The sequence below is a fragment of the Antrostomus carolinensis genome, unplaced genomic scaffold, assembly GCF_000700745.2.
Source record: "Antrostomus carolinensis isolate BGI_N321 unplaced genomic scaffold, ASM70074v2 scaffold44455, whole genome shotgun sequence".
Classification (NCBI taxonomy): Eukaryota; Metazoa; Chordata; class Aves; order Caprimulgiformes; family Caprimulgidae; genus Antrostomus; species Antrostomus carolinensis.
The window spans coordinates 1-12,634 of record NW_010316550.1 but is presented as its reverse complement, the minus strand read 5'-3'; the positions used below and the strand labels follow the sequence as shown (position 1 = coordinate 12,634).

General features: G+C 38.0%; 1 protein-coding gene across 1 annotated transcript; it reads right to left on the bottom strand.

The window, feature by feature from the left end:
- Positions 1–1,279: 1,279 nt before the first annotated feature.
- On the bottom strand, positions 1,280–2,105 carry LOC104525215 (E3 ubiquitin-protein ligase Arkadia-like; the record flags this gene model as incomplete). Its single annotated transcript, XM_029085044.1, has 1 exon — positions 1,280–2,105. A coding segment is annotated over exon 1 (826 nt), but the record flags the coding sequence as incomplete, so codon positions are not given.
- Positions 2,106–12,634: the final 10,529 nt, after the last annotated feature.

Sequence of the window (12,634 nt, the reverse complement as noted above, 5' to 3'; positions counted from 1 at the left end):
TTGTTGATGGTCCTACATAATTTTACAGTTACATGAAACTCCATTCTCTCTGAAAATGAGAAGAAACTATTAATTTGGAAACAGAAGTGTTAACGTAGTAGTTTCCCAAATTGGTTTTTAATATGAATGAATGCATATCCCTATACATTAATTATTTACAAATCATACTCTTCAATATGCTTGAACATGCATGGCAAATGTAACTTTTTTAGGCTTAAAAATTATATTTCTGTCCCCACAAATATGCATGAAGATAATTAAGGCTCTGCAATAATTCTTCTGTTTCAGAGTTATTTATGCACACCTAGCACTGCTTAAGCAAGAGTTTTGCATTACAAATTTTACTTCTTGTATTTAAACATTATATGAAGAAACAATGCACAAATTATTTCCTGCTACAATAGATAACAAGAAATAATCAAGTCTTTAGTACTCCAGTTCTCTTCAAGTATAAATCCTGCCCTAACATGAACATACACAACTTTTTACCTTTTTTAAATTATTATTTTTTTTTTTTTTACACCTGCTCTTGTATTATCAGTCATTTTTTCTTAGGGGAGTGATCAGCACAGTCTGATATATGGTTTCACTCTCTAAAACACACTTGTCACCACGCAAAAAACATGGTTGCATAGATTAATGCTATGCTATGTTCTGTTTATCTACTTCCCTCTAAAAAACCCTCTAAAAAGCTGAAATGATAGAACAGAAGGCACAACTACAACATTGTGAACGTTACTAGTCTCAGTGCTGGGACTGCCTTTCACTTGGCAAATTTAAGATTCAAGGAAGTTCAAGGAAATTGGTAGATGGCAAAAAAGCCCCAACAACCCCAAGCAAAAAAACCCCAAAACATCCCCCAAAAAATCCCCACTCCAAACATTCAAGCATGCCCTTGAATACATTGAGAAACATCCACATAAACTAACTGCAAGATTACTGCATCGAGTTTATCTAGGTAAAACATGTGGTATACATACAACACTCTGCTTTCTACAACTTCAGGTCTTAGAATTGTCTCTTATTATTGCAATACTAAAGCTACCTTCAACTGAATCCTATTTCAGACTCTTGTCACAATGACCAATTTTTTTTCTTGTTTTTCTTTTTAAATTGTCAAGCATGGTTAATTAGGTATTAGTAGATATCTCTACATTCTGAAACCAGACTGAATTATTATTCCCACAATATTCCCACTGCTGCAAAGCACTTCTAGAAAAAGCATATTGTACATGATGAAAGCACATTAATAAAAAGTACCTCAGGAATTTAGTTTTACCTGTAGGAACAGCTGTACTGTTTTGGTGGTTTTCACCAGGTGACACAAATAAGTCTTCTTCCCCTTCAGTAGATGAACTGGAAGAAGATTCACTACTGAGATCATTCTCACTGGAACTGCTAGAGCTGGGCAGTAAAGCATACTTTCTTCGAGCTAACACTTCCCGCTTCTTCCTCTGCATTAAAATTCGTTCTTTTTGGTTCTGTGTCCGCTGTGATGAACTTGTTTTCACAAACCTCTTCCTATATGGAAGTCTTCTTAAAGAACTGCTGTGAAAACAGGGTCTTTTCATTAATAACCCGGGTACTGATTCTGCCTCAGTCCGAGGCCACTTTTGTGACCTTGTGCCATGAGTTCTACTTGTAGTATTCAACACTGCCTGAGGGTGTCTTACAGGAGCATCTTTATCTTCATCAGAAGTTACTGTGTCAGAGTCTCCAAAATGTAGGCTAGATGAAGGTGAAGAGATACAGTCACTAAAAGAAGAATCATTGTCTTCACTCTGTGTTTCTAGATGCTGTCTTAATCCTAAGATTCCTTGGTTTTCTTTATCAGGACAATTTTGAGTATATGAAGGACCAGCCTGCTGGCTCTTGCGTTTTTTTCGCACCACAATACTTTTGTCTTGGTCTGTATGGTTGCCATTCATGTCCTTCTGCTTTTGAGAATCACCACATAAGTGAGAGAAGTCATTCCCTACCTTACTGGCAATCATCTCAACTTCTGCAGTGAAGCTTTTGGCTGCCCCAATAGGCTCAGGGTTCAAGAGGATCCCCTTCAGACTCTCCTGTCTCTTTGGTGCATCAGAAGGAACTTCACTCTTCATATCCGCTTTTAGGGTATAAACTATATTACATTCAGGAGTCCATTTAGACATGGAAAGTTTTAAGAAAGGCCTAGAAATAAAAATAGATATGCATCAAGAAAAAGAAGCATCAGACTGTTTGAGAGCAAAACTGAAATAAGAGAAAAGCCATTTACTGCTAAGACTAACTTCCCAGTGGGAAAAGTAAAACAGCAGTAACTGAAATACAACCGTTTCATAATATTAAGAATACTGCTTGACAATGCATTTTTGAATTAAGACAGAACTCTTATAACTTGCATTGAAGGGAAATTCCTTTACTCGGTGAAAACATTATCACTTTCACAGAGCAAATACGATGTATGTTGCCTGCAAAATGTACGGATTATGTCTGTTTTATAGATGCTAAAGCATGAGAATTTTATAGGCTACTGCTTATAAAAGTGACATAAGTTTCAGCTAAATAGCTCCAATAGCCATCAACTAAGCTGCATGCTTAAATAAGACCTACATCTTCCTCTACAGCTGTAAATATGGATAGTAAATACCCACAGGTATTTACTATCCATATATATTTACACAATACAGCTACAGTATGGTGACAACTGAGCTATAAAAATCAGTTACTTAAAATTCATGTTTTTCTGACATGAAAATAATAAAATAGGAGAGATTTTGAACCTCATTATTTTTGTGGTAAAGCAATAGAAATCCATTTATCACCTAGAGTTTCTTTTAAAAAACACCACACATTAATAGCATAGAGTAGTGTATAAAGCTATTTTCAGTCCATGTACTTTTGACTCTATCCTGCAACAGAAACTAAGTATATCATATCACATGTGCCCTTAACAGGTACCAGGCAGGTTCTCCTCCCTGTCAAAATTATTAGTCTGTCAACATACAACAATGCGACATTAGCCTCAAAGACTATTTCAAATAAAAACTTCAGTACTGGAAGACTACCAAGAAACACATGCAACAGTAACCTCAGTCGTATATTCACCTTCAACCTGCTTCATCTGGTATCTCTGCCTTCTGCTTAAATTCCCAAAAGGAACTGACAAAAGAATTTGGTTCCTACTATGCTAATCACTTAAGTATTCTTTACTATAACCAAGATCACTTTTTTTGTGCCTCAGATGAATAAGGCTATAGTAGACATTTGACACTTGTACTACTAAAGCAGTTAAGTGCTCCCTCTTTTCTCCCTCCCTCACCACTTGTTTAAAGGAACATCTACTATGCTCTTCTAGAAGAAATGCTTATGCACTGAACCAGAATGTAGAGCTGACCAATCTGAAAAATAAATTTCCCAACCAGATCAGGCACCAATCCAATTCATATAATAGAATCACAGAATGGTTAGGGTTGGAAGGGACCTTAAAGATCATCTAGTTCCAATCTCCCTGCTGTGGGCAGGGACCCCTTCCACTAGACCAGGTTGCTCAAAGCCTCATCCAGCCTGGCCTTGAACACTTCCAGGGAGGGGGCAACCTGTTCTCTGGGCAGTGTCTACAGGGGCAACCTGTTCCAGTGTTTGACCACCCTCACAGTAAATTTCTTCCCAATGTCTAATCCAAACCTACCTTCTTTCAGTTTAAAACCATTACCCCTACATGCCCTTGTAAAAAGTCCCTCCCCAGCTTTCTCGTAGGCCCCCTTCAGGTGCTGTAAGGCTGCTATAAATAAGGTCTCCTCAGAGCCTTCTCTTTTCCAGGCTGAACAACCCCAACTCCCTCAGCCTGTCCTCATAGCAGAGGTGCTCCAACCCTCTGTTCACCTTTGTGGTCCTCCTCTGGACTCGGTCCATCAGGTCCGTGTCCTTCTTATGTTGGGGGCCCCAGAGCTGAATGCAGTACTCCAGGTGGGGTCTCACAAGAGTGAAGTGGAGGGGTAAAGTCACCTCCCTTGACCTGCTGGTCATGATTCTTTTGAAGCAGCCCATACCTGGCTTACAGTGAGTCATGCTGAACTACCAGAAGGCTGCTTGAGAAAAGTATGTGCAACTATACCTTATGTAAAATGAGGCTCCTTAGGCAGCACAGCTGGAAAATGCATGAAGCTACAAAAAAAGTCCAAGGTAGCAACAACAAGATCTATGGTGAGTTAAGTAGCATTGCCTACTCAGGTTTGTAATCTTCTGCCAGAAATTCCAAATTCTTCAAAATGCTAACACATTGTTACATCTGGTGCTAGTATTTAAAGCTCTTGTTCATTTTGTCACAGAACAAATCAATACAAGATTGAGACTACAGAACAGGGTCAAATCAACATTTCTTACATTGTTTCACAAACTGATGCTTTTGAGAGCTGCTGTGAGTTAATTGTTCCTAAGAGACCCTGAAGAATGACTTATCTCAGTTTGCAATGGACATAAACTGGTGCATTATCCCAGTCAGCCTATGTTCTCTTCATAGCCATAAGCAACCAATCTAATTCTTCAAGTGAAGTAATAAGGAATAAAACTTTTGCACAAGGCATATATGCTGCATCTAAAGATGCTGTAAGTTCACTGGATTTTTCTGCAGATCAAGAATCTTGTAGATCCTAGAACCCCAGGTGAAAAGATCCATTTGAATGTTCTCACTGGAAGTCCTAAAAACATTTATAACAATTACTGTTAAATGTGAGGCCTACACCCTCTGGTAACTAAGAAAGTATTGCTGTTTTCCTCTGGAATGGCGGCAGATAGGTAAGTTTTACATCAGTAAGTTAAAAGTTAACTCCATGCAAGTTGGACTAAAACACCTCTTGTCAGTATATACAGGAAGATAGGTTCCTACTTTCACTTCATCAAAGCACAATTCATGGTAGGAGATACCACTTATTTTCAAGTGTTAAACAGAAGATTGTTGCATCCTGGATATTTTTTTTTTATTGCAGTAAGTTTTAGTGGAATGCACTATATAAGGCTACCTTCTTCTTTAGGACTAAAAAAAAGAAGCTGCAAAATTGGAAAAAAACTTGGAATAAACTAAGAGTGTAAGATGTCTACATAGTAAACAAAGAAGCCTCTATTAAAGCTGTGGAATTCTGCTATCTACCCTTCTCTGTTCCTGAGGAAAATGCCAGCTCTCACATGCTCCTCCCTATGCACGTACTTACTCTCACATACGTGCATTATCTTTCTTTGGAAAAATTAAGGCCCAGACATTTTATAAAATTTCTAACAAGGACAGGAAATGAGAACTCAAACCTGTTAAGTACACAGAGAATAAGCAGTACCTAGTATTTTTCTTAACCTCACAAGGTCACCTTTAAGGCAGGATTTTTGGTCTGTTATTTATGCACCACTGTTTTACATAAATGCAACACTTACTCAATCTTTTCCACGGGGCAAAAGCAAGTCAGCCCCTACCACAATAACCCTATATTTTCATAGAATGGTTTGGGTTGGAAGGGACCCTAAAGATCACCTAGTTCCAACCCCCTGCCACGAGCAGGGACACCCCCCACTAGATCAGGTTATCACAAGTTTTTTTAGAAAATCCACAAAATATTTCAATTTTGGAAAAAAACAAAACCAAACAAAAAAAACCCTTCATTTATTCTGAGAGCTTTTTGTCTTCAAACACACTCATAATTACCACCAAACACTACACATCCAGCCTATACACAACAGTTTCCTGTCCTTTTAACATGATAAATTAAGGGGAAAATTTTATTTAAGTCTGAAGTTTTCTTAGGAAACAAAAATCTGAACATTTTCTCATTACATGAGCACAGTCAGGCCTGGTTTACAAAGGACTCAGTTCTACTTACTGGAGTGCTTCCCACACCCCTGTTTTATTGTTAAACTCTAGTGTGGAAATTGCCATCAGTATTAAAGCTCTGCATTCTGAGTGTGATTATCCTTGTATAAGCTGTTTACCTTAGCACAGAGGCCACTGTGCTGAAATATAGAGCTATTTAAGTTACAGTAAAAAAAATAAAGCAAGAAAGTTTACACTTTAAGAAACCTCAAACTACTTAAACTTGAGAAGAAACTTCTTTTTGGTGAAGGTGACAGAGCACTGGGACAGGCTGCCCAGGGAGGTTGTGGAGTCTCCTTCTCTGGAGACATTCAAAACCCACCTGGATGCCTTCCTGTGTGATCTCATCTCGGTGATCCTGTTCTGGCAGGGGGGTTGGACTAGATGACCTTTTGAGGTTCCTTCCAATCCCCAACATTCTGTGATACTGTAGGATGACAAAAAACCTAAGCCACCACACAATGAAAACTAGTGTTCTTGAACTTCTATTTGCTACCTTACTTTTATTCCAAGAAGCAGCCTAGATATAATAGCCAGTTAACTTGGATTCAGACATTTTGTATATCTGCACTCTTGCAACCATGAAAAAGTCTGCAATAACTCAACTAAGTAATCAAGAACTCTTCATTTTTGCTAACCAATACAGAGCCTGAAGGACTTCTTACTCATGAGAGAGCTGCTGGCTTCCAATTAAAAATTACACAACAGCTTAAACGTGAGTATATTTTTGAAGTGAATGGCAGCAATCAACAATGACAAATAATCCATTCCTTCACTATTTAGAAATGCTATTACAAACCTTTGAACAAAAGACTTGACCAAAAAAAGACAAAAGCTGGAAAAAGAGCTTAGCATTTAACAAGATTCCAATCCATTTTAACTTATTTTCAGTGGTTAGGCATAAGAAATACCCATACTACATATAAACCAAATGATTTTACACAGAAGACAAAGTTTAGGAGGGGACTACAAAAATATTATGCAGATAATTAAGACTCATTAGAGTGAGATCATCTGCTGTTAAACATCTAGAAGATCCTACAAAATCTCCTTCTAATTAAAAGTAGTCCTCAGAAGCTTTTTCAAAAGGCAGCTAGGTGCAGTAATAAAGCCAATCAGCATCAGCATTCCTCCTTCCTACTCAAAACATTTGCCTATTAACTTACAGCATCAAGGCTTCCAGGGGAAAAATGGGGTAGTATCTTCTTTTAAGCCATTTTAAGTAAAGACTTAATGAAGAGCTGTTAAGACAGCTACCTGAAAACTACAGTTCTTCTAAGTTCCCCTCTAAAGTGTATGACTCGATTCAGAATCACAAAGAGTACATGACACTTATCCATTCCTGTTACAAATTAAAGAACTCTGATATTAAACATGTGAAGACACAGATCAGTGCAACAAAATTCATACAAACTGGGGAAGTGCCTCAAAATTGCTAAGTCAAAAAACAAGCTCAAAGTTTGAGATCTTCACAGCAGGCAAGTTTATGATCACATAAAATAGGAGTTAAGATGGAGCAAAGTATTTTGTCATTAAGAATTAATTCCACTACTAGCAATGAAAAAGTATGATCACATTAAAGCACTATAAAACAGTGAAATGGTTCATTACACAGCCCTAACTCAAATTTTTGGTATAAACTTGGTTGATGAATACATGTAATCTAATATATCATTACTTTAAATATGTTTAGATCATAATCTTACAACAAACAAAGCAACTCCACTTCCATAACAATTCTGTGCTATCTTAGGCCATTCATTCATTTTTTGAACTGGGAAAGGTAGCTTTCGAGCTCAAAGAATGGACCAGTGAATGAAAGTATTGCACAAACTGTATTTTTGAACACCAACAGTCACTTCTTTCCTCTCATTAAAAAGATATATTTTTATTCTTTCTGCAAGGCTCTTCCATCAGATGAATCAAGACACTGAGAAACAGGATAATGAAAAAGCTTAAAAAATTTGTACAAGACCTTCAGCAAAAGTGAGATAACCCAAGTACTACGACGTCCCTTTCTCAAGGGCAGAGAGCCAAACAAGACTTATTAATGCACAACCCTGACGCAACGGAGGTTGACAGGACTTGGAGCCATTTGAGAAGCTGCACCCCCACTACAATCCCATGAAGATTCAATGTCAGTGCTATTGTGCCCTGCTTCAACAGAAATAAAGAACTTGCATAGCAGTTCACAAAAAAACCCCACTTGTTAGCATAGAAGGGACAGTCATGCCCTATTAATTTCATCCCTGCCAAGCACAGACAACCTGTATAAAGCAGAATAAGTAGCAAGAACACAGATATCAAATATTCAGTTCCAATATCAGCAAAACAAGAGCAACCAGGTTTTGAAACTTTACTGTTCTTCACTTTTGGTTGTTCTTCATTTTCACCACTTCACGACTGTTCTTTTAAAGCTTGTTTTAACCACTAAATTTTAGCATACTATATATTGGTCTTCTAATCTTTACCAGAAAATGAAGCAACTGATAGTTAAAGTTTTATGCATCTTTATAAAACAGCAACAATCAGAAGGTAATCTGAAACTTTATGATGTTTGCTTTGATATTATGTAGCATCAAACACATCTTTAGTCACAGGACAATAGGAAATACCATTACAAACCACTCTCAACTTCCCTTGTTCGCTTTAATACAGTCATAACGATGACAGATACTCTGATTTTTGAATGACAAAATTACCCGAGACTACTACAAGCAGAATACTTATCTTTTGCCCTATGAAAAGGTGCAGTATTTCAGAATAACATGCTCAGTATTAGTTACTAACTGCACAATAATGTTCTGGAGACAGGTTCTTGCCTACGGTCTCCCAAAGACACTCGATTACACCCAGCCCAGACAGAAGAGTTTGTCTGTGCTTTGCAGCAGGGTGGCAACGCAGGCAGGCTTACTCACTCCTTGCAGCCAATTCTAGGAATTGTCACGGGCTTGGAAAGTCTACTCTGAAACTGAAACAATGTTATTTCAAGTACCGTACTACTCTTACTAACCTTTGAAAAGCCATCTCAAAGATAAGTCAGACCACAGTAACTGTAAAGTACTGTAACCAACAGTATCCATCCTCTGGACCAGCAAAGTCTCCTGAATTTTATTTCTGAAAAAAATTCCTCTGAGAACTTCAAGGTTTGCTTCCTCATGCATAAGTCAATTCAGATCAGTAAAGCAATTATCTTGCAACAGAAATGTCAGGCCACCTATAGAATAGCTACAGAGCGCCTCTGTATGTGATCATTCACCTCTGAGACTTACCATCACTGTATTCCTATGGAGAGACTATTGAAAGTGTCTGTCTCTCACATCTTCTAACAGAATCCAGCACAGGACAGCTACAAACAGAAGAGCTCTTCCCTAGGACTGGATCTATGGCCTGGCTCCAGCTGGAATAGACAGAACGCATGGAGCATGCGCAGCTGGAAGCGCCTCAGCTAGATGAGTTGGCAGGCTAAAAGCAACTCTGCATAGAGTCCTACCAACAAGTCAGCTCTCTCACGACACACCATGAATCAGTCCAGGACTGTAAGGCACCCATAGAGATCCTACCATCAGTCAGGCACCAGTGAAGCATTAGCATGCACATAGCCACCTGGGCACGGAATCTGTTTGGCTTTGCACAATGGATGCAAGCAGGTGGATTTGTCAAACATGGTGTTCACAAGCACATTCTTCAGTCTAGACATTTAAGCCTGTCCTAGGCTTAAACTCAGTTAGCTAAATTAACACCATGTAAATCATGGTTTTAAGACATAAGCATTATGATTTGGCAATCAGGAATGTTTTGGCTTCAGTGAACTCCAAGACAAACATAACAGCAATGAATTTGGGAATAAGGAGCTGAGCTTAAATACACTTTTTTATTGGAGCTTAAGATCTTAACTAGGAATTCTGCTCCAATCCACTTTAAGAGCATTGTTTCCAGTGACACCAAGTGAAGTTATGAGTTACATAGCCATTAAAAAGAATTTTAAATTTTATTTCTTAGGCCCCTTAGCAGTTTTGACCTTTGAGGTATGCGTAACAACTCTTAATGAAGTGCCATTTTGCAAATACTTCTTGATAAAGCCTTGAGGAGCAAAGCAAGATATGATTTTTCCTTCAACTGCTAACAAGAACCTTGCAAGTGAGAACTATGGAATCAACTATTAGGACAGTTTTATGCTGTTCTTCAGAAAACCTGCAAGAAGTAGGAGATTTTTCAGATACTAAACTGAGTAGATCTGGCAGTTTAAGAGGGAAGGACAGCACAGCAAAATTCTCCACTCTTCACCCAGCAGAGCCAAGTGACAGTGGGTAAAAGCAAACATTTCACTTGACAGCAATCAAGTACTAGGACTGCATTTTATTAGGAAAACAAACAAACAAAAAAATACAGAAGGAAGTCTCTTGCTAGTAAATTCATTAACCAGCCTCCTCAGATTTCGCTTGGTAAACACTTAATATGGAAGACATCCCTTTAATTCACAGTAGTTACTTTTCCAAATAGCATATACTATATAAAACACACAAAATGGCAAAATAATCCTGTTAGCAAAATTGTGGGTTAGTGAAAGAAATGTTTTCCTTTCTTTCTTCCCCTCTGCTTTGCCTGACATCAGCCCACCAAGAAAAGCACTAATCTAAACTTAAGCCTGAAGGAAGTTCACGAATGTAAAACTTTGGCTGCAGATACATTCTGTGTTTCTTTTAAGAGCACTGTAGGCTTTGGAAGCAGCTCATCACTGTCACACTGACAAAACTTAAGAGACTACAACTGGGAGTAATTATCCTATCCCTATGTTGTATGTGTCCCATACGACATTACTCAACATACAAATTTCTAAATCTCTTCTCGACATCACTGACATGCGAACAGCTAAAGCTCTACAGATCTGGTAATAAAAACAACCTAAACAAGGTTGCACATTAGTAAAGCTGTGGGGAAATCTTTATACAACATCTGGCTATGGCAAATCTAGCCCTGTACTATCCCCTCTCTTTCCATGTGACTTAAATCATCCTACTCCCTGTCCCAACCCCCTCCCCCAGCAATTTTTTTCCCCATTTATTCAACCGCCTGACATCTAAGCCTCCATAGTTCATTAGCTAGGGATCAGGTCACTATTACCTATATCTTCTCAAAAGAATGTCCTCACAGTTAGAGGAAAGACACACAACTGAAATGAAAGATTCTTCACCCTGGAAAAAAAGGCAGTAACTGCTGTCAGCTGAATGTTACTGCAACATGGCCACCTTCTCTGAATGACAAGACTGTTACAACTGATCTGGTTACGCAGGTCTACAAAGTTACTAATTTGAAGATAAAGTGCAAGTCACAGATACACTAAGATACACTCTTAACACACTTTTACAAAAGCCACTGCTTCATAGAAGACACATTTCTGAAAGGTCAGAATGTTCCCATCCAGATTTTGAAAAGACACGTGAAATATGCATGAATACTAAGAGCTGTTGTTCACCTCCTGGCTCCCAATACTAGACACAACCACAGCTGTAGCTGCCAGGGTTTCAACCATCAATAAAAATAAACAGATATTTAAATATGCAAGACTTCAAGAGGTTTTAAACAGGAAGCTTGGTGTCTTAAGACACTTTTATTTAACTAAAGTGAAATGCAAAATGTGCACACAGCCTTTCCTGTCTTATGAATTCAATAGGTCATTTTATACTCTGGATGACAGTACGAGACAGGTGACCAGATGTTCACTTCATCAAATGAACCAAGACCACATCCTTCCCTATCAACTCTTGCACATTAGCAAGAGTACAAATCTGAAATAGTTATAATCTTGGCTAACAGTTGTTTTTTTCTTTTCTGTTGGGGTTTTTTTTCTCCCTCAGGTAGTCCCTCTATCCAACAAAAAGATGTGTAAAAGCAGTTAAACTGGTAGAAAACTATTTTGATAGCAAGGACTACAGGTATCTGAACTATAAGAAGCTTTAATTTCTGGATTAAGAGTGACAAAATATTCCAATTTGTTCCTCAAAAATGTTTCTACTAAGTATCCAGAATTAATCTATCTTTGGAATTTGCTACTGGTTACAATAAAGAGAAGGTAAGGCCTTATTTCACCACTTGAAAACCTAGTTTTTCTTTATTAGTTTGCAATACAGATATTTCACCATGATAAATGCTACCTGGATCTCCATGCTGAGCAGTCAATTCTTATCTTTTTAATCAAATATCTGTTTCTCAAGTAACTGTGTTAAAATCAAGTCTACACCAAGATCTTACCTCCTGCATTATATCTTCTTTTGGAGACGTAATTGAGTGTTAAAGGTATCATTTAATCAGCTAAAGCAATCAGGACTTGCTTATGGTTTCACCAAATCACTTCAAGCCATGGATGAGCTTATTCAAACAAAACAAAAATTCCATGAACACATGCTCATCCCTAATCACCGAAACACAGACACTTTAAAAATTGCACAGATCCTTAACACCTGTCCATTTCAATAAGAGTTCCAAACCTACATACCTCTGAAGATCCTGGCCTACATTTCTGGATGAACGTTGCTTCCTTGTTTATCATGCAAAAAACACCTGACAATGACTCTTTTCTTAAATATGGGTTAAGGAACAGAAATTCAACTTTGCAAACAAAGCAAATGATGCTGAAACAACCCCTATTATGCAGACAAATATAAATAATTTCTGTAAGGCAAAATTTGCGGCAATTTTCAAGGAGACAAAACCCGAAAGAGGGCTTCCCGCACCGAAGATACTGCTTTGTGCGTCAGCGACCCCAAAAACCGACGTCAAGTTCCCAACCGCCGA